This window comes from Lethenteron reissneri, chromosome 8, assembly GCF_015708825.2.
Source record: "Lethenteron reissneri isolate LAM-NWPU_2019-01 chromosome 8, ASM1570882v1, whole genome shotgun sequence".
NCBI lineage: Eukaryota > Metazoa > Chordata > Hyperoartia > Petromyzontiformes > Petromyzontidae > Lethenteron > Lethenteron reissneri.
Window position 1 is genome coordinate 13213059 of NC_083786.1, and position 22523 is coordinate 13235581.

Consider the following 22523-nt stretch of genomic DNA (forward strand, 5'->3'; position numbering starts at 1 on the left):
GTGACTTGGGCGAACTTAAAATAAACTATTTTTTATTTTACCACGTAAGGCTCACTAAGCTATATAGCTCTTTTGCTGGTCACGAATGATAGCTTAATTAAGTGGCTTATCGCGTGGAAATGTATCGCAGCCAAATAGCACAGATGTGAAAGCATGATACAGGACATTAACATTTTCATCAGCCTACAGTTACCTGTGTTATGCATGGTGGTCGCCCTTCCGAGCACTATCCAGGCTCAACCAATGGCGGCGCCAGGATTTTCAGGTAGGGGGGGCAACCCCTCTAGCAATGAAAAATCATAGGAGTTGTTAGTAAGGACTTGTCCCTTGATTTTTATTCGACACGTATGCAGCGATGGCGCAGCCATCGATCGAGGGTCGAATTCGAACCGTGTGTGATCGGCATCGCGCTCGCTGAAGTTAAGCCTTCAGGGAAGTCTTGTTCTGTATATGCAACTGCGCACAATTGTGTGCGCAGTTGCTTATTGCCAATTATGGACTCTGACTATTGTCCTATCATCTCATAGAGTCCCCTGGCACGTAATAATATGCTACACAGTGGCAGTGGGGGTCGCAAAATGCCGATTTATTACAATAAACCTCAAAGATCCGATTGAAATTAGGGATTTCGATTGGATCATTGGAGGGGCACGTGCCACCCCACCTGGCTCCGCCAGTTGGCTCAACCCTGCTTAGTTCCTTATATCTGATGAGATCGGGTGCTATCTTGGTGATTTGGTCGTAGGCAAAAATATATTAAAGAACATTACGAAGAAAGAGGTTGGAACCAATCTTAGTCTGAATGTGAATGAATTCATGTGCCAAACATGTTCACTGGTCTTGATGTGTTGTTTGCGTAAAACCGTTAGGCTTGGTGGTCGTTATAAACGGGACTTCTGTATTAGGACCACAAGTCCTTTGTAAGAGGAGACAAGGTTGAGGTCAGGAGAAGATTGTATACTTGGGAAGTAATGACCATAATGTAGGGCGCTTTGACAAGAAGGAAAAGAAGAACATTGCTTTCAAAGGTCTAGTGTTTGATGGGCTATGGAAATCACTTTTGGAAGAGGTGAGAGGTAAGTCTGAATGTAAAGAAAATTATATAGGAGACATACATGCTATCTGTAACTGTGTGAAGCAAGAGAGATGGACTGGAAACAGTAAAAAAAAAGTTGTTGGCATTCGGGCACAATTATCTGAGACGGGATTCTAGAAATGTGGTGGCAAGGCAGGATAAACAATGCAGAAGTCTGGAGGAGCACATGGCAGGCAATTGGTGTAGTTATCGTTAAGAAAACAGGTTGTGCTGGGTGGGACGTGCGTGAGGATGGAGCGGGGCCATTTACTAAGACAGACACTGCAATGGTATCCACGAGTCTGATGACCGAGAGGGGGGAGACCTAAGACCAAATGGTGGGATACTGATATGACAGATCTTGGAGGTAGCATGCCTACTGTGCAGCAGCGGCAGATGTGGCAGATGGCAGATGGTAGAAAGAGTTGGTGAAGTGTGTTGGTTAACAAAGGCCTTGGCCATGACACCTTAATCTTGATTATTTTGTTCTTGCCATTGAAACTGCCGGGTGGCCGCGGTGTGTACGCTGCTGGTTATGCCGTTCTGCCAGGTTGGCTGGTGGACATCACAGGCACCTACACGGCAGCCTTCCTCGTCAGCGGCATGGCCATGATTTTGAGCGCTCTGCTTTTCGGGGTGGTGTCGTGCTTCAGAAGCTACTGCGCAAAACGCGAGCTCAAGGAACCTATGGCAGAATCGACGGCCATGGTCAGGAATGACACGTTTTCGTCAGATAAGAGTGGAGTCACAGTGTCACCGCCCTTCCACGTGAGCTGCTGATCCACATGTAATTCCAGAGCACTCGTCGACGTTTGTGTGGGTCGTGCTGCGTGCCGTTTGGCACGATGGACAACGTGCTGCTCAAAAAGGAAACACGTCTTAGAGCTGTGTGGCACAACCGTGAAAACCTGCGCAGTCGTAATTCCAAAGTGTGTGCGCGTTTGTTGAAAACACGTTCTGTCATAGTGGTGCTGCTCTCTTATTTTTCTATGCAAAACTATATTCAAAATATGGCATTTTGGTGCATAAGGAAGTGACTTTGTAATCAAGCTTGAAACTTGTTTTTTTATTTGAAGTGTCACTATACAGTGTATAAAATTTATAAGTGAATGAATGATGAATAAATAATTAATGTTCCTATAAAACTTTTCATTTGCTTTTGTGTATTGTTAGAATAATGGTACGTTTACATGCACAATTTGACTATGCATGTGTAACTTTTACACGAAAAAACATATACAAACATGTCCACTTTAGCACTGTTAAGCTATTGCGACAGTATATTGTCTCATTTGATGTGTAGCCTCAGAAAAAATGTAAAACGATAATGCTGCAAAGCAGAATTTTGATTGGATTAGTCTAAAACTTCAAAGCGGCATTTTTTATTTCACTTATAAACTCACTAAATCTTTGTGCAGCATGTTTACGCATGCATATAAACATATCTTACACAGAATTACATTTCAGTTTGTTCTTGTCATATGATGTGAGTAGCTGGATTGATTTGAATGGATAGCACTATAAGCTTTCCCTTTTCAATTTAGCTCACAGGATTTTGCTCACAAAGCATTGTTGAAGCTCTGCATGCAGGATATCAGATATTAATTATGAAGTTAATACTCTACAGGAGTAACTGTATACATCTGTTTATAAAGCATATTACACACATTTTAATTCATGTGATCAAATGTGTCCCCAATCAGCCCATCATCCAATGACCAAAGCACTCTTTAAATGCACCGATCTCATCGGATATTGGAAACTAAGCACAGTTGAATCTCGTTACTATTTGAATGGGTGACCACCAGAGATTTCAAGATGTCAGGACTAAAGCAGCCATGAGAACCAGTTGTTCATCCTGTTCGGAAACAGATGCTACACAAAGTGGCCAGGAGATGGTCGTAGTGAATGTTAACCCTCGCTATGTGTACATTTTCTCCACGTAGTGGAGTTAACCGTTGTCTCTCTCCAACCAGCAGTGTAAACGGCTACACCCCAGTTGATTGGAGGGTTACGTGTAGTCAGGAAAAGTGTAGGTATCCCAACTACATCTAAGATCAGTTTAACACGTAGGCTTTTGCGACCAATATTAATCATAAAGGGTTTTGGGTTAGATCGCGTTATATATAAATGTGTCACAACCCTCCACCACCCGACACAGCCAATCAGTAAAAAATGTGTCACGTTGACAAAAGACAAATAGTTCACTACTTTAGCCCACCGATATGTTGAGTGAATCCACAACATTTACAATTTTTGAGTACGACGTTTCGCTTGTTATTACTAATATTTGTGATTGGTACAGTACAGTATTGGGAAAACATCCCAATTATGAATGCACCTAAAAGGTCATGAATCTCTTTGGTGTTGTCTTGAATAAACCATTGGCAACATTCTTATATCCCTCTCTGATAAGTAAAGTGAGCACCCTCTGGTGAAGCTATATCACCTGGTGGGAAGTAAGCAGTGGTTGCTCAGCCTGGAGACTCGTCTCCATTACAGGAATAAATAATTCCCACCACTGGCTGTACTTCCAAAACGTGCAGCAGGCAATGCCAAGCGAGTGCAAGCTGAGCCATGCCAATGACGTCATAGACAACATGTGACGTCAAAACGCACGGACATGACGTGTTGTCGCTGTATTTAGTCGTGTGCTGACGAATGACAGATGCATTGCATCCATCATTAGCCCAGCATCAAGCGTGGTCTGAATCTGAGCTACAGTGAGGGAAAAAAAGTATTTGATCCCCTGCTGGTTTTGTACATTAGCCCACTGACGAAGAAATGATCAATCTATAATTTTAATGGTAGGTTTATTTGAACAGTGAGAGACAGAATAAGAACAAAAAAAATCCAGTAAAACGCATGTCAAAAATGTTGTAAATTGATTTGCATTTTTAAGAGGGAAATAAGTATTTGACCCCCTCTCAATCAGAAAGATTTCTGGCTCCCAGGTGTCTTTTATACAGGTAACGAGCTGAGATTAGGAGCACACTCTTAAATGGAGTGCTCCTAATCTCAGCTTGTTACCTGTATAAAAGACACCTGTTCACAGAAGCAATCAATCAATCAGATTCCAAACTCTCCACCATGGCCAAGACCAAAGAGCTCTCCAAGGATGTCAGGGACAAGATTGTAGACCTACACAAGGCTGGAATGGGCGACAAGACCATCGCCAAGCAGCTTGGTGAGAAGGTGACAACAGTTGCTGCGATTATTCGCAAATGGAAGAAACACAAAAGAACTGTCAATCTCCCTCGGCCTGGGGCTCCATGCAAGATCTCACCTCGTGGAGTTGCAATGATCATGAGAACGGTGAGGAATCAGCCCAGAACTACACGGGAGGATCTTGTCAATGATCTCAAGGCAGCTGGGACCATAGTCACCAAGAAAACAGTTGGTAACACACTATGCCGTGAAGGACTGAAATCCTGCAGCGCCCGCAAGGTCCCCCTGCTCAAGAAAGCACATATACATGCCCGTCTGAAGTTTGCCAATGAACACCTGAATGATTCAGAGGATAACTGGGTGAAAGTGTTGTGGTCAGATGAGACCAAAATGGAGCTCTTTGGCATACACTCAACTCGCCATGTTTGGAGTAGGAATGCTGCCTATGACCCCAAGAACACAATCCCCGCCGTCACACATGGAGGTGGAAACATTATGCTTTGGGGGTGTTTTTCTGCTAAGGGGACAGGACAACTTCACCGCATCAAAGGGACGATGGATGGGGCCATGTACCGTCAAATCTTGGGTGAGAACCTCCTTCCCTCAGCCAGGGCATTGAAAATGGGTCGTGGATGGGTATTCCAGCATGACAATGACCCAAAACACACGGCCAAGGCAACAAAGGAGTGGCTCAAGAAGAAGCACATTAAGGTCCTGGAGTGGCCTAGCCAGTCTCCAGACCTTAATCCCATAGAAAATCTGTGGAGGAAGCTGAAGGTTCGAGTTGCCAAACGTCAGCCTCGAAACCTTAATGACTTGGAAAAGATCTGCAAAGAGGAGTGGGACAAAATCCCTCCTGAGATGTGTGCAAACCTGGTGGCCAACTACAAGAAACGTATGACCTCTGTGATTGCCAACAAGGGTTTTGCCACCAAGTACTAAGTCATGTTTTGCAGAGGGGTCAAATACTTATTTCCCTCATTAAAATGCTAATTAATTTATAACATTTTTGACATGCGTTTTTCTGGATTTTTTGTTCCTATTCTGTCTCTCACTGTTCAAACAAACCTACCATTAAAGTTATAGATTGATCATTTCTTTGTCAGTGGGCAACGTACAAAATCAGTAGGGGATCAAATACTTTTTTCCCTCACTGTAGATTCAGATGACATGTGAGGCCAGCATGGCATGGTTCAGTTCTGGCTTGGTAAAATGCCAGTGGGAAACCAACCCTGCCATGCTGGCCCCATCTTGACACACCTCGTGTAAGAGCCATAGGACAGAAAGTGAATGTATTATTTCTGTGTATACATTTGATGTACATTTGTTAAAGATTGGGAATATTTGACTTGGAATAATCGAACTGTTTAAAGTCCCCCTTGGTTAGATGCTCCGTTAGTTGAACCCATGACGTAATTTTCTATGGTTCTTTCGGTAAAGTCACGGAGATAGAAAAAATAATAAAATAATAAATGGAAATTAAGTGAATCAAAAAAGAATAACTTCGGGTCTGACAGTTAAACGTAAGCCAGGAGGACCCTACAATGGAGCAGGTGGACAGTCTGTTGACGGTGTGACAACGTGATAAAGTAAAAACGAGATGTTACTTTGGAAACCGTTTTGTGCAACTAAGAAATAAAGGAATATTATTTGATTTAAGACACGTCAAACACGCGTCAGACGCATTGCTCCACTTAGGTTAAGGCGTAGTTTATTATTAGTACATGAAAACTGCGCGTTCACCTCTGATGGGCAAATGGAAAAAGTGCTTTGGCGTCTCTCCCCGCTTGTTTGTGCATAGGGACTAATGTTGCCACTTGTCTTGGTTTTCTCACGATTGTTCTCTTTTTGTAGCTGCTTTACTGGGGAAATCTTTCCAGGACATAAAAGTTCCAGCTTTCAGTTGTGAAATATAAACAACTACATTTTGAGGTGGCGACATTTTCATGGTTTGTGCACGTGTATGCGTGCATACGTGTTGATTATATATAAAGTATGTATATATAATTGTATACCAGGAATATTTTTTACTTCATATTTAAATGGTCACGAAATCAGCAACAAGTAAAAACAAAATTCGTTAAACTTTTTACACATTGTAAGTTTTTTTTACACTTTTGTTAAATAAATTAGGCTTTTTTGGTTCGTGTGTACATGTAAAACAAGTGATGCCTGCAAATCAAAAATGAATCTGCACCATTAAGAAAGAGACTGTGTGACGAGTCGTCCATCATGAGCGCTGTATTTTTATATCTGGTGACAATTCCCAACTTTGTGGTGGCGGGCCAGTTGGCAGCACGGTTACACCTCGCATTCCTGACTCGTTGGCGACTGAGGTATGGGCAGAATGTTAAAAGGTCAAATATATAAAACATCTAGAGAGACTGCCAGTTGCACCGTGCAAAAATAGGTTACTAGACAACAAAAAATAAGTACAAACTGTTTTACCCTTGGGAAAAAAAGCTAAGCAGGCTTTTTCCCCTTAAGGACATCTGAAGGAATGTCCACACGAAGGTCGGTTCGACTGTAACGAGGTGAAGGCCGTTTCGACTGTAACGAGGTGAAAGCTGTTTCGACTGACGAGGCTGTGGAAGCAGTCTCATTGTGACTATGCTGTCAAATAAATACTGAAACACAAGGATATGCAATTGTTACACATCGATGGAGACAACGTGAAGCAGGAGGAGAATTCTGACTGTGAGGCAGAGCGAGGCAACTCCCAGCAGTTTGTGGAAGTTTAGGTGTGGGTGGACTTCCTCCGAGACAATACAACGTCAAATGGAGACCTGGGAGATGTGTAAACTTGAGACAATGTCGCTCCAATAGATGCACCCTTGTCATAGGCCTTTAATGACAAGAATGTGAAGTTGAACACTCAATTGCTAGGTTCAACCTGCAGGGTAAGAGCGGCCAGTCTTTGTGGACCTGTGTGTTGGGTGGATCTCTAACCAGGAGCGAGAGCCAATAAGCTCCCAAGTATTCGCTATGTTATCAATTGCATTTATATGGTGCTTGCTTAATTTCCTCGGCAATTCGGAGTTTTGCATCGTATCTCGTCTCAAACACTCGAAGAGCATCCCCAAGTAGCAGCTGCCCCTATGTGCCACAAGGTGGTGGCCGTGCACCGGCCTGCATGTGGACAAGAGCCGGTCAGTAGGGGGTGATGGTTGATGTGGCATCTCAGTTGTGTAGTTTGTAGGTAATGTTTACAATTTGCTCAATTTTGACCCAGACGCCAGCGTGCAATGGCCTACTCGTTTTTTAATGGAGCAATAGTATGTTGTACACACACTTAAGCAGACGATGCAATTTTTTTTTAAATAGCTTGTTCATGCGGTGTAACCTGATGCAGTATATTTCAGTGCAGTAATTACATTTTGTTAATATGCATGTCAATAATTTAGAATGAATACTTGTCCGATTGTGTGCGTACATGTAACATTTTGTCTATAAGGGTCAAACATTGAATAAGTGATGTTTTGGAATTAACCTGGACAGATAACTCAGGTGAGACTCATTGTTCTTGTGATACAGGTCAAAGGGTACGTTTGTGTTTTCAGGAAGCATCTCCCTCTGGAGCAACTCATTGTCTTTAAAATAGGGAGCACACTCGGATCATTCATCAGTTACAAGGCATACCACTTAAAAGTTACACGTAGAGGAGATACATTCTCGACAACACGAATTATAATTTTGTATTGCGTGTTGACATAGATTTTGTCTAACTAGCACTATAAATGCTCCTTGCTGATTAACGTCTGGATGTCCGTAACAATCGGTTGAAGCAGCCCGGCTGCTCTTGAGACGTTGTGCACCAATTAGGGTCCACAGGTGACTTGCACTGAATCAATGATGCACTCCCAGAAGTCTGTGCTAGTTATAGTTTGTGTAAAACATTCCTTTGTTTTGTGGAGAGATCGATAAATGAAAGATGTCGTGTCTGTTGATCTGCTTCATAGCAAGGAGGTAATTTTAAGAGCACATTTGAAATGCATTTTTGGTACAGATTTATATTCGGTTACACGGCAGAGCAAATCTAGTAGATGCATTCTGCACAACAACACTCATTAGAATTTTGCATGACGTCTTATATGTTGGCGAACTAGGACAAGAAATGGTCCTTGCCGATTGACGTCTGGATGTTCACAACCATGGGGTTGAAGCAAGCGGGACCGCCTGCGGCGCCCCTCACAACCATTTACGGCTTTCGGCCAGGAAAGTCACGAAACAAATTGCACACGAACGACGCATCCACGCAAGCTCCCGTTGCACCGTTTTGAAGTTTTAAAATGGAACGTCTTTGAATTGTATTATTTTTGAATTTGTAAGCTTATATCATTTTACATCTGGAAGACTTAATTGAAAACACTTCGCGTGAATTCTCTCGTGAAGTAGATGGCCTTGCCAGGGATTCGGTTCGATGCGGACTTTCACATGGTTGGGATCGCGGGAACGAGATAATGCGACAGAGCTGGCCGTGTGAGAAGACCGTCATCTGCAGATCGATACCAACGTGATCAAACGTGTCCCTGCGCCTCCGTCGTTCATGCATAAAAAACGACAGAAAGTGCAGCATTCGTCACAGATGAAGTTGTGCGCTTATATAAAAGAGTATAGCCAGTGGGTTTTCAAACTAACTTCCTCTTACAGATATCAATTTCGCGTGAGCCCACCGCATTAAAACAATGCTCAGCTGAGCGGGGCGAGCCCGGGGGTGGGGGGGTCACCTCATCTTTGTCACGTGCCGCAGCTCACGTGACTTCTGCCGCGACAATGTCTGGATGTTTTCGCCTGAGGACGACTGCTCGTGTTGCGATCGAAACGTGATTTATATTTTGTGACATTACTGAAAGAACAAAAGAGTATGAAAGACGTCTTGTCTGCTGATCTTGTTCATATCCGTGTACATCGATATCCCACATTGCTTACACTACACACCACACACAATGAAATAAATAGAAACTAGAACGAATTCCGGGGATGGGCAAAGATCGAGGAATCTCTTTCAATGGAGCGAGTTCAGTGTGTTCGATTCAACGTCTCTCTGTCCGTCTGTGTCTCTGTTCGCCTGTGTCTCTCTCTGCCTGTCTGTGTGTCTGTCGTCTCTGTGTTCCTCTTGTCTGTGTCTGTCCGCCTGTCTTGTCTGTCTGTCTGCCTATTAGGGGTCGGCACGGTTTGGCTCAAACCACCAAACCGCGGTTTGAACCGAACCAAATCGGTTTGGTTTGGCTCTGTTTGAACTAGTTCGGTTTGGTTTGGGGCTACGAAAACCGACTCGGTTTGGCTCGGACAGGGTGGAACCGGCTCAAATTAGTTTGGTTGGTTGTAAAGGCGACACGAAAGGACATGCTGTAGTTGCCTTTGCCTGCGAATTCACTTTGCAATTGCATCTCCATGGCTCGAGCGGCTCAAGACGGCGCCATCCCCGGCGGCTCCAGCATCACAAGGTATCTCATCCACGACGTGGAAGAGACCAAACACGCCGGTAGCGACGAGGAGCCGATGGCGAGCGAACGTGAGAGCCTGGACGCCACGCGCGGCGACACGCGGCAGAGCCTCATGCGCACCCTCGGCGCCGCAGCGCTGCAGACCGCGACGCAGCCCAAGCCCAAGAAGGCCCGTGTGTCCCGAGCCGCGTCGCCCGCTTTCTCAACCTGCGCCACCCCAAGCCCGCGGCCTCGAGCACCGAGTACAGCAATATCAAGGACATGATGACGGACATTCTCAACCAGCGCTACCCAGCGTTGACGACGGACGCGGCGCCGAAGGCGGCGCCGCGTGGCGGCATTAACATCCTCTTTGACATGGTCTACGCGCCCAACGCTCACGACGGCGCCGCCTCCGAGGTCGACCGCTTCCTGCTTGAGCCGACTCAGGACCTGAGCATGGACGTCGTCGAGTGGTGGAAGCTGTACGGCGGCAAGTACCCGCGCCTACGACGCGTGGCCCTCGACTATTTGCCTATCCCGGCGTCGTCCGTGCCCTCCGAGAGAGCAAACTCGGCCGCCAAGCGCTCCTTTCTCGACCGACCAAACCTACACAAGTGCACGTTCAAGGCCGAGATGTGTGTGCGCTCGTGGGCGCGGATGTTGCCTAGTGTTGGGGTTTCACTGCCATTGAACTACCACACTGCGTTCAAGGACATTGGGCGTGCCAAGCTTGAGGAGATGGCTGTGGACGACATCGTCGTCCAGTACTTGCTAGTGAATCTCAATATGAAGAAAGCCTGCGTAGAAATTAGCGATTAATACACTTGATATTTGTATTGAATGCGAATATTGTTTGCCGCGCATCTTTTCGGTTCAAGCCAACTCAAGAGGTTTGGTTTAGCTTAGTTTGGTTTTGGTTTGGTTTGGTTGTCGTCGCTGGTTTGGTTTGGTTTGCTCAATTTGAAACCAGTTTGAGTCGGTTCAAACCGTGCCGACCCCTACTGCCTATCAGCGTCTGTCCCACCGCAGTCAACGACTATCAGTAGCAGCAGGCGCCCGTTCAACTCCCACGACTACACGCCACTCAAACTTGCTCCCAACACAAAGACAAAGATCCCCGTTATAGCCTGGACAGAATGTTGGGGCAAGTGCTGTTAGTGGGCACCTAACACACAAAGATCCCCCGTATAGCCTGGACAGACTGTAGGGGCAAGTGCTGTTAGCGAGCACCTATTAAAGGTGGGTCGGCACACGAGGGGGGGGGTGGGTGGCCAGCACCACGCCCGGCCACCTTTGCCTCCCCAATGGCGATGTTGACTGCACACCGCAGGGGGAACTCATTTGAGGCTGAGAATACGTAGGGGAGGCTCAGGACCGGCTCAGAAAGTCGTCACTGGCGGTGTTGGCCACGAGCGGGAATGGAACTCGGCTGGTCGGTGCGGAGCGCAGCGCTCAGCACGACACTGCCGCTCCCCTTCTGCCAACAAACTTGAACTCCGACCCCGCTCTCTGACGTCACCGCTCAGCGTGACCTCATCGGCGTTAAACGCCAGGGGGAGGTGTGCCTCGCTAGTGACGTCATGTCCCTCATGCCGACCACCCAGCTCTTTGAGCGTGACGTCATCTCTGCTTGGCCGCTGCCGATTTCTGTTCCAATCCTTATTTGGGCAAAGCTCCACCCGGTGCCAGGCGGCTCATTAGCATGCCGTGTGCGTGGACGCCGTCGCGAGTTTATTGCGACGAGTTCCGCACCCACGGCCCATCCCTCTACGTATGGGCGGGGTTCATTAACATAATTTATTTATTTTCTTGGTTCTTTCGGTAAAGTCACGTAGAAGGGAAATAAAATAATACAAACATAAAACAATAAAAATTCTCACGACGTTTCGACTGCAACACAAGCAATCATCATCAGGTGTGAAAGCCAAAGAAATAAAATTTGAAAAAAGTGGCGGTTTGTCGTGATGATGATTGCTTGTGTTGCAGTCGAAACGTCGTGAGAATTTTTATTGTTTTATGTTTGTATTATTTTATTATTTCCCTTCTACATGACTTTACCGAAATAACCAATAATATGAATCCCTGCAGTCATGAAAGCTTTAAAAAACAAATGTATTTAAGTTACAGCCGCACGTTGGGAGGGGAGTGTCTCCGTACCCAGCAAGTGACGTCATGTCACCTGTTCCTGCCGCGTGACGTCACGAGGTAACAGGAAGTTGCCGCTCCTCCCGTTCCCTGAAATCCGAGGTGAGAAATTCTCATCGCGTTTGTGGTGGTTGTGGTGGTGGTGGTTGTTGTTGTTGTTTACCGAGGTAGAGCCTCGCTCTCTCTCGTAGGGATGTCATTTGGGTATCAGCGAGCATGGAAGCGATGTCCAGGTTGGAAATTTTCAACGCGGGGCCTTGCCTCCTGCCCTCGCCTGATGGCGTTTGCTTCAATTCTCTCGCTTAAGTTTAATTTGTCTTCACACGGCTCGCCACTTTGTAACGTTGTTTTACTTTTAATAGTCTCACAGTTTTTCTTTTTTTATATACCAGGCCAAGCCCGCTTGAGCTGCTATACCTCTCTTGTCTTCAGAAGCGACCTTCCCACAACAACAAGGTGAGTCAAATTTCGATTTAAAGCTTTCGTGACTGCAGGGATTCGTCTTCTTGGTTCTTTCGGTAAAGTCACGTAGAAGGGAAGTAATAAAATAATAAAAGTAAAACATAATACAATAATTCTCACGACGTTGCGGCCACAACGCAAGCAGCCGTCTTCAGGTGAAAACCAGACGCTGTCGCCTCGACAGACCTGGTTTCACCTGAAGACGGCTGCTTGCGTTGTGGCCGAAATGTCGTGAGAATTATTTTATTATGTTTTATTTTTATTATTTTACTACGTCCCTTCTACGTGACTTTACCAAAAGAACCAAGAAGATGAATCCCTGCAGTCACGAAAGCTTTAAATCGAAAAATGCGAGTTGTAACGTCCGTTTGTCTCTGCTATGTGCTCTGGAGATGTTTGTGAACTATCCAAAACGTCCGGGGAGGTGATGTCATATGGTAATCTGTCAGCCTGGAGATTTCCAGATAGTCGCTAACCCCTCTTTGCCCCGAAGTTTGTTGTTTAATATTTTTTTTTACCTCCAATTGCTTGGTGTGGCTTGTGAGGGGTAGCGGAGTTGAGAGTGTTGGTTTCATTTATTTATGTATTATTTAAGAAAAAAAAATGGGTCGAATTATTTTTATACATTTTTGGAAAAGGTCTATATATACACAACACACCTCTAATTTGCGATTGAACATGAATTTATAAATTTCTGCATAACACAAATAGTATTATTTTCAACACCTTTTGCTATGTCAACTGAATTTAGCTTTCATAAATATGCCTTTTGTAGCCAGACAGCCGAAATTTGTGACCATTTGCCCTCTCATTGTGTGCCATTACAGCCCGTGTGATGAATTTGGGAAACTTTTTCACTATATTATGAATATATAAATAAGTATAGACGTGTAAGTCACGTGTGACTGTGTATATGCATTCATCTGTGCCTCGATACTGACGTATAGATGGTGTGGATTTTTTTTTCTGTCTGTAGCTGTCGCTGCCTCTGCAGAATTGGTCTGATGGAGCAAAGGCACTCGGCGCAGCTCGGTGCGACAAGGCAACAATGCGACCAGTGTGCATACAGCACGGATAGTCCTGGACATTTGAAACAGCACCAGAGAACTCACATGGGAGAGAAACCCTTCAAGTGCAGTGTGTGTGGGAAGGCGTTTGCACTTTCATCTACTCTTGTAGAACACCAGAGAACCCACACGGGAGATAAACCCTTCAAGTGCAGAGTGTGTGAGAAGGCGTTTGCACAGTCATCTACTCTTGTAGCACACCAGAGAACACACACGGGAGAGAAACCCTTCAAGTGCAGTGTGTGTGGGATGGCGTTTGCACAGTCATGTGCTCTTGTAATACACCAGAGAACACACACAGGAGAGAAACCTTTTAAGTGTAGTGTGTGTGGGAAGGCGTTTGCACAGTCATCTGCTCTTGTAATACACCAGAGAACACACACGGGAGAGAAACCCTTCAAGTGCAGTGTGTGTGGGAAGGCGTTTGCACATTCATCTACTCTTGTAGAACACCAGAGAACACACACGGGAGAGAAACCCTTCAAGTGCAGTGTGTGTGGGAAGGCGTTTGCACTTTCATCTACTCTTGTAATACACCAGAGAACACACACAGGAGAGAAAGCCTTCAAGTGCAGTGTGTGTGGGAAGGCGTTTGCACAGTCATCTCCTCTTGTAAAACACCAGAGAACACACACGGGGGAGAAACCCTTCAAGTGCAGTGTGTGTGGGAAGGCGTTTGCACAGTCATCTCCTCTTGTAGCACACCAGAGAACACACACGGGAGAGAAACCCTTCAAGTGCAGTGTGTGTGGGAAGGCGTTTGCACATTCATCTACTCTTGTAACACACCAGAGAACACACACGGGAGAGAAACCCTTCAAGTGCAGTGTGTGTGAGGAGGCGTTTGCACAGTTATATGCTCTTGTAATACACCAGAGAACCCACACAGGAGAGAAACCCTTCAAGTGCAGTGTGTGTGGGAAGGCGTTTGCACAGTCATCTGCTCTTGTAGAACACCAGAGAACACACACGGGAGAGAAACCCTTCAAGTGCAGTGTGTGTGGGAAGGCCTTTGCAAAGTCATCTACTCTTGTAGAACACCAGAGAACACACACGGGAGAGAAACCCTTCAAGTGCAGTATGTGTGGGAAGTCGTTTGCACAGTCATCTACTCTTGTAACACACCAGAGAACACACACGTGCGGGAAGGCGTTTACACTTTCACCAAATCTTCAAAGACAGAGAACACATAAGCATCAGAAGATCCACAAGGAGTGGCATCTGAAATCGGCTTGTGAAAGTCAAAGTGCTGCAATGAGCCCATCCCTCATCAAACAAGAACCGGAAGAATATCCCAGCTTGGACACTTTTAAAGGTATCGAGGTGAAATATGAAGAGGTGATGGTGAAGAGCGAAGAAGTGAAGGTAAAATGTGAAGATGAAGATTCAACTCCAAAATCGGACCTTCGCATTGATGGAGGCAACGTGAAGCAGGAGGAGAATTCTGACTGAGCAGAGCGAAGCAACTTCCAGCAGTTTGTGGAAGTGGAGGTGTGGGTGGACTTCCGTGACAATACAAAGTCAAATGGAGACCCGGTAGATGTGTAAGAGTGGCCAGTCTTTGTGAACCTGTAGGCTGCGTATATCTCTAACCAGGAGCGAGAGTCAATAAGCTCCAAAGCATTTGCTATGTTATCATAATTGCATTTATATGGTGCTTGCTTAATCGCCTGGGCAATTTGGAGTTTTGCATTGTATCTCGTCTCAAACACTCGAAGAGCATCCCCAAGTAGCAGCTGCCCCTGTGTGGCACAAGGTGTTGGCTCTGCACCGGCCTGCATGAGGACAAGAGCCTGTCGGTAGGGGGCGATGGTTGATGTGGCATCTTAGTTGTGTAGTTTGTAGGTAATGTTTAGAATTTGATAAATTTTGACCCAGACGTCAACATGCAATGGCCTCGTTTTGAATGGCGCAATAGTATGTTGTACATACACTGTTAACCAGACAGTATTTTTTTTATATCTTAATACGATGTAACCTGATGCAGCATATTTCAGTGCAGTAATTTAACTTAGTTAAAATGATTGTCATTAATTTAGAATGAATACTTGTCAGATTGTGTGTGTACATGTAACATTTTGTCTATGAGGGTCAAACATTGAATAAGTGATGTTAGGACAAAGCGTGTTTTGGAAGTAACCTGTACAGATAACTCGGGTGAGACTCATTGTTCTTGTGACACAGGTCAAAGGGTATTTTTGTGTTTTCAGGAAGCATCTCCCTCTAGAGCAACTCATTGTCTTTTTAAATAGGGAGCACACTCGGATCATTCATCAGTTACAAGGCATACCACTCAAAAGTTACACGTATAGGAGGTACATTCTCTACAACACGAATTATAATTTTGTATTACGTGTTGACGTAGATTTTGTCGAACTAGGACTAGGAATACTCCTTGCTGATTAACGTCTGGATGTTTGTAATCATCGGTTGAAGCAAGCCCGGCTGCTGTTGAGACGCTATGTACCTGTAATAAAGGTCGTGGAAGCGACTTCTGGTATCCGGTCTTTATTTGTCTTTCGTTCACAACACTCCTATCTTACTCCTTCACGCTGCAGACAGACAGCATGAGAGAGAGAGAGAGACGCGCGCGGCCACGTGGCAGCCTGGACCCCGCTCCAGCGTGGCCTCACCCTCCGTTCCAGATCTGACCACGTCTTGTCCATCCCACCCCTTTTAATACCCGGGTCACGTGGTACCTTTCCACCAATCTTGCACCAATCCTGGTTAACCTCTATGGAATCTTCGAGACTCCATCGTACGTTCCCAGGACCGCGCCCCTGACTCGTCCCACCATTGGCTGTGGCTAAAGCCAGCAGATCCAATCCTCTACTTACAGATGTCACCTTCCTATTACGTGAGGGCCAGGACCGGTAGAGCCAATCATCGTAACGAGGTGTGATCCATCAGCAACCCGGATATATCCTCACATTACACACCAATAAGGGTCCACAGGTGGCTTGCACTGAATCAATGATGCTCTCCCAGAAGGCTGTGCTAGTTATAGTGTGTAAAACATTCCTTTGTGTCGTGGAGAGATCGATAAATGAAAGCCGTATTGTCTGCTGATCTTATTCATATCTGTCTACATCGATGTCCCACATTGCTTACACGTACACACCACACACAATGAAATAAATAGAAACTAGAACGACTTCCGGGGATGGGCAAAGATCGAGGAATCTCTTTCAATAGAGCGAGTTCAGTGTGTTCGATTCAACGTCTCTCTGTCCGTCTGTGTCTCTGTTCGCTTCTGTGTCTCTCTCTGCCTGTCTGTGTGTCTGTCGTCTCTGTGTTCCTCTTGTCTGTCTGTCCGCCTGTCTTGTCTGTCTGTCTGCCTATCAGCGTCTGTCCCACCGCAGTCAACGACTATCAGTAGCAGCAGGCGCCTGTTCAACTCCCACGACTACACGCCACTCAAACTTGCTCCCAACACACAGACAAAGATCCCCCGTATAGCCTGGACAGACTGTAGGGGCAAGTGCTGTTAGCGAGCACCTATTAAGGGTGGGACGGCACACGAGGGGGTGTGTTGCCAGCATCACACCCGGCCGCCTTTGTCTCCCTAGTGGCGATGTTGACACACCGCACCGGGTACTCGTTTGAGGCTGAGTCGACGTAGGGGAGGCTCAGGACCGGTTCAGAAAATCGTCACTGGCGGTGTTGGCCACGAGCGGGAATGGAACTCGGCTGGTCGGGTGCGGAGCGCAGCGCTCACCACGACACTGCCGCTCCCCTTCTGTCCTGCTATCGTGGAGTGACTCATGTAGCCAGCTATGGCTGCAGGGTTTGGTGGTACATGTTGTTTATGTCGTTTATTGGGAAATTTCGGTCACAGTTCCTATGATCCCCGTTACATTGCTTTTATGGCTTTATTTTGGTGATCTCGAAAAGTTTTTTGGTTTGTCATGTTTGTTTGTTATAGTACGGAGTTAAACTTATGGCCTGAATCTAAGTTGTCTTGTGGTTGTTGTTGTTGTTTGACTTGCATCCCACTGGGATTTTTGCACACAGCATTGGTGTACGGTGCTTATTCTGGAATATTTTGCTATTTTTTCCTGGATTTTCTGTTTGCACAGTCACATTGTCACTTTAAGATGTTTTCTTGTTCAAGTTGTTTTGTTTGTTGCGGTTGCACCCGATTCAAGAGCCAAATAGCTCACAGGGCTAAACCAAATAAATGAAAACTGAAGAAAAGAACTGTCAACAAACTTGAACTCTGACCCTGCTCTGACGTCACCGTTCAGCGTGACCTCATCGGCGTCAAACGCCAGGGGAGGTGGTAGTGACGACATGTCACCAAGGTATTCGCCCCACCCTCTATATCTGTTCAGTGCCAATCCTTATTTGGGCAAAGCTACGCCTGGTGGCTGGCGGCTCACTAACATTATGTATTCGTGAAAGCCGTCGCGAGTATTTTTCGACGGGTTCCGCACCCACGCCCCATCCCTCCACGTATGGGCTGGGCTCATTAACATTATTTATTTAAGTTACAGAGCCGTTCGTTGTGGGAGGGGAGTGTTATCGTACCCAGCAAGTGACGTCATGTCAGCTGCTGCCGCGTGACGTCACGAGGTAACAGGAAGTTGCCGCTCCGCGCTTGCACTGAAATCCGAGGTGAGAAATTACCATCGCGTTTGTGGTGGTGGTTGTGGTGGTGGTTGTTGTTTACCGAGGTAGAGCCTCGCTCTCTCTCTCGTAGGGATGTCAATTGAGTAGCAGCGAGCATGGAAGCGATGTCCACGTTGGAACTTTACAACGCGGGGCCTAGCCACGCGGGGCCTTGCCTCCTGCCCTCGCCTGGTCGCGTTTGCTTCAATTGTCTCGCTTAAGTTTACTTTGTTTTACTTTTAATATTCTCACAGTTTTTATTGAATGTTTTATACCAGGCCAAGCCCGCTTGAGCTGCTATACCGCGCTTGTTTTCAGAAGCGACCTTCCCACAACAACAACAAGGTGAGGCTTGTCAACAGCGTGGCGGTGTTCACACTCTGCATGTGGAGTGGGGACAACCGGGGGACACGGCCACGGGGAGAGAGAGAGGCACGCAAACTCCAAATATACAGCCGGCGTCAGGGTTGGGATCGAACCCACGACTTCCTGTATGTCAGGAGAGGTAGTTAACATCTCACCACGGAGTGAGAGAGAGACACGCAGCCTCGACGATGTTGATTGATCCTCAATGAATTTCTTGGTGGAGTGAGGAAGCATTCATACTGAGCGGATGAAGGTGGCCAGGCATGGGTCTGGACACACCATCACTTGTGAACCATGCCAGTGTGTGACAGTGTAAAGTTTGTGTTTGCAGTAAAATCTATGAACTCTATGGAACACGGAGGTTATATAAAAGCTGTAGATTATTTTAGTTTTCCTCTGGCACTCTGTGTAAGAATGGAAACGGTCAAGAAGTTAACACAGCACACATGCAGCTGAATTCAGATCTGTTCATCCCAGCATTCAAGGACATCGTGAGTCTGGCTGGCTTCACACCTCTAAGTTGCAATTGAACATTAATTTATGCATTTCTGCATAACACAAAGAGTATTATTTTCAACACCTTTTGCTATGTCAACTTAATTTAGCTTTCATAAATATTCCTTTTGTAGCCAGACAGCCGAAATTTGTGACCATTTGCCCTCATTGTGTGCCATAACAGCCCGTGTGATGAGTTTGGGAAACTTTTTCACTATATCATGAATATATGAATAGGTATAAACGTGTAAGTCACGTGTGACTGTATATAGGCATTTCTCTGTGCCTCGTTACTGACGTGTAGATGGTGTGGATATTTTTTTTTCTGTCTGCAGCTGACGCTTCCTCTGTCGCTTCCTCTGCAAAATTGGTCTGATGGAGCAAAGGCACTCGGCACAGCTCGGTGCGACAAGGCAACAATGCGACCAGTGTTCATACAGCACGGATCGTCCTGGACATTTGACACAGCACCAGAGAACTCACACAGGAGAGAAACCCTTCAAGTGCAGTGTGTGTGGGAAGGCGTTTGCAAAGTCATCTCTTGTAGAACACCAGAGAACACACACGGGAGAAAAACCCTTCAAGTGCAGAATGTGTGGGAAGGCATTTGCACAGTCATCTACTCTTGTAGCACACCAGAGAACACACACGGGAGAGAAACCCTTCAGGTGCAGTGTGTGTGGGAAGGCGTTTTCACAGTCCTCTAGTCTTGTAACACACCAGATAACACACACGGGAGAGAAACCCTTCAAGTGCAGTGTGTGTGGGAAGGCGTTTGCACGGTCACAGGCTCTTGTAAAACACCAGAGAACACACACGGCAGAGAAACCCTTCAGGTGCACTCCGTGCGGGAAGGCGTTTGCACTTTTATCAAATCTTCATGTACACCAGAGAACAAACAGGCATCAGAAGATCCACAAGGAGTGGAGTCTGAAATCAGCTTGTGAAAGTCAAAGTGCTGCAATGAGCCCATCCCTCATTAAACAAGAACCGGAAGAAAATCCCAGCTTGGACACTTTTAAAGGTATCGAGGTGAAATATGAAGTGGTGGAGGTGAAATATGAAGAGGTGATGGTGAAGAGCGAAGAAGTGAAGGTCAAGTGTGAAGATGAAGATTCAATTCTAAAATCGGACCTTCACATCGATGGAGGCAACGTGATGCAGGAGGATAATTCTGACTGAGTCAGAGCGTGGCAACTCCCAGCAGTTTGTGGAAGTGGAGGTGTGGGTGGACTTCCTCCGAGACAATACGAAGTCAAATGGAGACCCGGTAGATGTGTAAGCTTGAGACGATGTCGTTCCAATAGATGCACTTTTGTCACAGGCCTTTAATGACAAGAATGTGAAGTTGAACACTCAATTCCTAGTTGCAACCTGCAGGGTAAGAGCGGCCAGTCTTTGTGGACCTGTGGGTTGCGTAGATCTCTAACCGGGAATGAGAGCCAATAAGTTCCCAAGCATTCACTATGTTATAATTGCATTTATATGGTGCTTGCTTAATCGCCTCTGGCAATTCGGGTATTTGTATCGTATCTTGTCTCAAACACTCGAGCATCCCCAAGTAGCAGCTGCCCCTGTGTTGCACAAGGTGGTGGCCCTGCACCTGTGACCCAAAAAAGATCTCCAAAATCCTGAACAAACAAGATACAGGTCCGATTCAACACAGTACATAACATCCGTGATCTGGTCCCGTCTGTAAACGATGTGGTTCCAGACATACAATACCCGGGCGTCTACAAACCAAGTTGCCTCTGTGGTAGCAGTTACATTGGAGAAACCAAACAACATGTCTCGGACCGAATCTGTGAACATAAAGCAGACCTGAAATACGGTAGGACGAACACCTCAGCCTTGGCAGATCACTTATAATTCAGTGGGTTCATATGACATTCACTTCTCCAAGACGGAGGTTCTCTGCAAGCCACCCGGCTACTATGAGAGATTCGTTCACGAGGCAATCCACTTTCAAACAGAGACAATTGCAACCGAGAAGATGGATTCTGGCTCGGCAATCATTGGAAGGACGTGATAAACAATTTCGGGTCTTGATTGATTTTATTTTACGGTGACTTTTAGACTGCAGTCCATTCGCTGGCATTGCCTCTTAGTACCTTTTACGCGACGGTCAATGGTATGGTTTATAGCAGATTGTATAATAATAAATAGTATAACAGTGTAATGTTTAATATAATTCATGAGGTAATATATAGTATCGTAATTGCATAGTGAATATACAGCAGTATGGTATACAGTAGGGTTGGTAGAATAATACATAGTGTAATATTACAAGTTTAATATTATAGTCTATGCCAGGCGAGGTAGTTAACATCTCGGCACCACGGCGCCCCCCTATCCTGGTTATCCCAGGATCATGCACGTGTTGATATAGCTGTTGTCCTGGGAAATATTTAATTCTCCCTGGGACATGAAATGTTCTGTAATGTGGTGGTTGTGTAATGATACACCACTCAACATTACATTTACGTGTAGTTCGCCCATTTTTCCAGCATTATGAGAGGATGTCTACCAAGGATCGACGGAATCGGCTGGGATGCTCGTGCTAGCTTCACTATTGCATTGTTGAGTAGTGGGAGATATGACTGCAGCTTGGGGAGGATTTCATCCAGCTGTTGATTGATAATGGCTGATTATGGTAATTTACTATGGTTGGTTTATTTATCCTGAAGTTTTATGTAACGTTTTGATAAATTTGGCTCGTTTTTTAATAGCATAAATTCCTCATTAAAAACGTACCAAGAGATGTCTGCACAGTTGCTCTCTTCTTCTCTTCATAAATCAACTTGTCACAGGCAATAACATCGTGAACAGCTGATGACATCATAGTAAACCTTTCAGTGGTTGGGTTATAAGACTCAAAACAAGCCAGTGCCTTCTCAATCGTGCTGAAACCTTGTCAGCTGCTCGGTGTTGAACCATTTTGGTTGCTCAGCCTCCTGTTCCTCCTCAGTGACCTCATCATCCACCCTTCATGACTCCAGCTCCATCGAATCCTCGTTGATCAACTCCTGAGTGGCATTCCAACAATTCCTGGAAATATTCTTTCTCCAGATCCAAGTGCAATTCCCTGCTCATATCCACCAGGTTAAATAATAATATAATGCGACGTTTCGATTGCAACACAAGCAACCATTTGTACCTGATGATGGTTGCTTGTGTTGCAATAGAAACGTCGTATTCTATTTTATTTATTTCTACGTGACTTTACTGCAAGAACCAAAGAGTAATCGTATAACGATAAATATTTACTATCGAGGACATTCCCTGGAAATTGTGACAGGTGTGCAAATATGCATAAAAAATATTCTTGTAAATGAAAGTTTTAAAACGGGAAAAACAAGTCACTGCTCATGTCCACCCCCAGCTTTGTGCTCGGCCTGTTGACGGGAAAACTCGCGATTGTGCCTTAAACACACACAATGCGCCATAGTTGAGGTTAAATTGTGCCTGTTGTGGTTATGTTGGTTGTGATTCTATTGTGTTTTTGTGGGTGTTGTGGGTCGAATTTAGTTGTGGTTAGTGTGGTGATTATGGTTATGTCTTTCGTAAACAATGTCGTTATAATGTTGCTATGATTGTGGTTACGTTTTTGTTGTCCTTCCCCCACAATCTCCAATTAGCGCGGTTGGCTACGTACGGTGCGAAAGAAGTTACGACGTGGCTATATTGTGGTTACGGTTGTCATAA

The 22523-nt window shown here is 45.6% G+C and overlaps 2 protein-coding genes across 5 annotated transcripts in view; both read left to right on the top strand.

Moving 5' to 3' along the window:
* Nucleotides 1-3930, top strand: part of LOC133361571 (monocarboxylate transporter 12-like) — a 30479-nt gene extending 26549 nt beyond the window's left edge. For all 3 annotated transcript variants that reach the window (XM_061580505.1, XM_061580502.1, XM_061580510.1), the window contains one exon: nt 1626-3930. In XM_061580505.1, the coding sequence (XP_061436489.1) occupies nt 1626-1855 (230 nt within the window). In that variant the 3' untranslated portion in view covers nt 1856-3930. The remainder of the gene's footprint in view (nt 1-1625) is intronic.
* A 7765-nt stretch (nt 3931-11695) lies between these two features.
* On the top strand, nt 11696-21579 carry LOC133361591 (zinc finger protein OZF-like). Of its 2 annotated transcripts, XM_061580527.1 has the most exons (4): nt 11941-12050; nt 12210-12273; nt 13256-14497; nt 19232-21579. In XM_061580527.1, exons 1-4 carry the CDS (start codon nt 12011-12013, stop codon nt 19998-20000), a joined length of 2115 nt encoding a protein of 704 aa, XP_061436511.1. In that variant the 5' UTR covers nt 11941-12010; the 3' UTR covers nt 20001-21579. The 2 variants fall into 2 exon arrangements, with proteins under 2 accessions (XP_061436505.1, XP_061436511.1); XM_061580521.1 differs by lacking the exons at nt 11941-12050; nt 19232-21579 and adding an exon at nt 11696-11919 and having other exon boundaries at nt 13256-15846.
* Nucleotides 21580-22523: the final 944 nt, after the last annotated feature.

Bases quoted from the DNA above. Each gene is read 5' to 3' on its own strand.
- LOC133361591 (XM_061580527.1), top strand. From the start codon at position 12,011: ATGTCATTTGGGTATCAGCGAGCATGGAAGCGATGTCCAG. The intron at 12,051-12,209 runs GTTGGAAATTTT...TTTATATACCAG, and splicing joins AGCATGGAAGCGATGTCCAG to GCCAAGCCCGCTTGAGCTGC. The intron at 14,498-19,231 runs GTTTACACTTTC...CGGTGCGACAAG, and splicing joins ACACACACGTGCGGGAAGGC to GCAACAATGCGACCAGTGTT.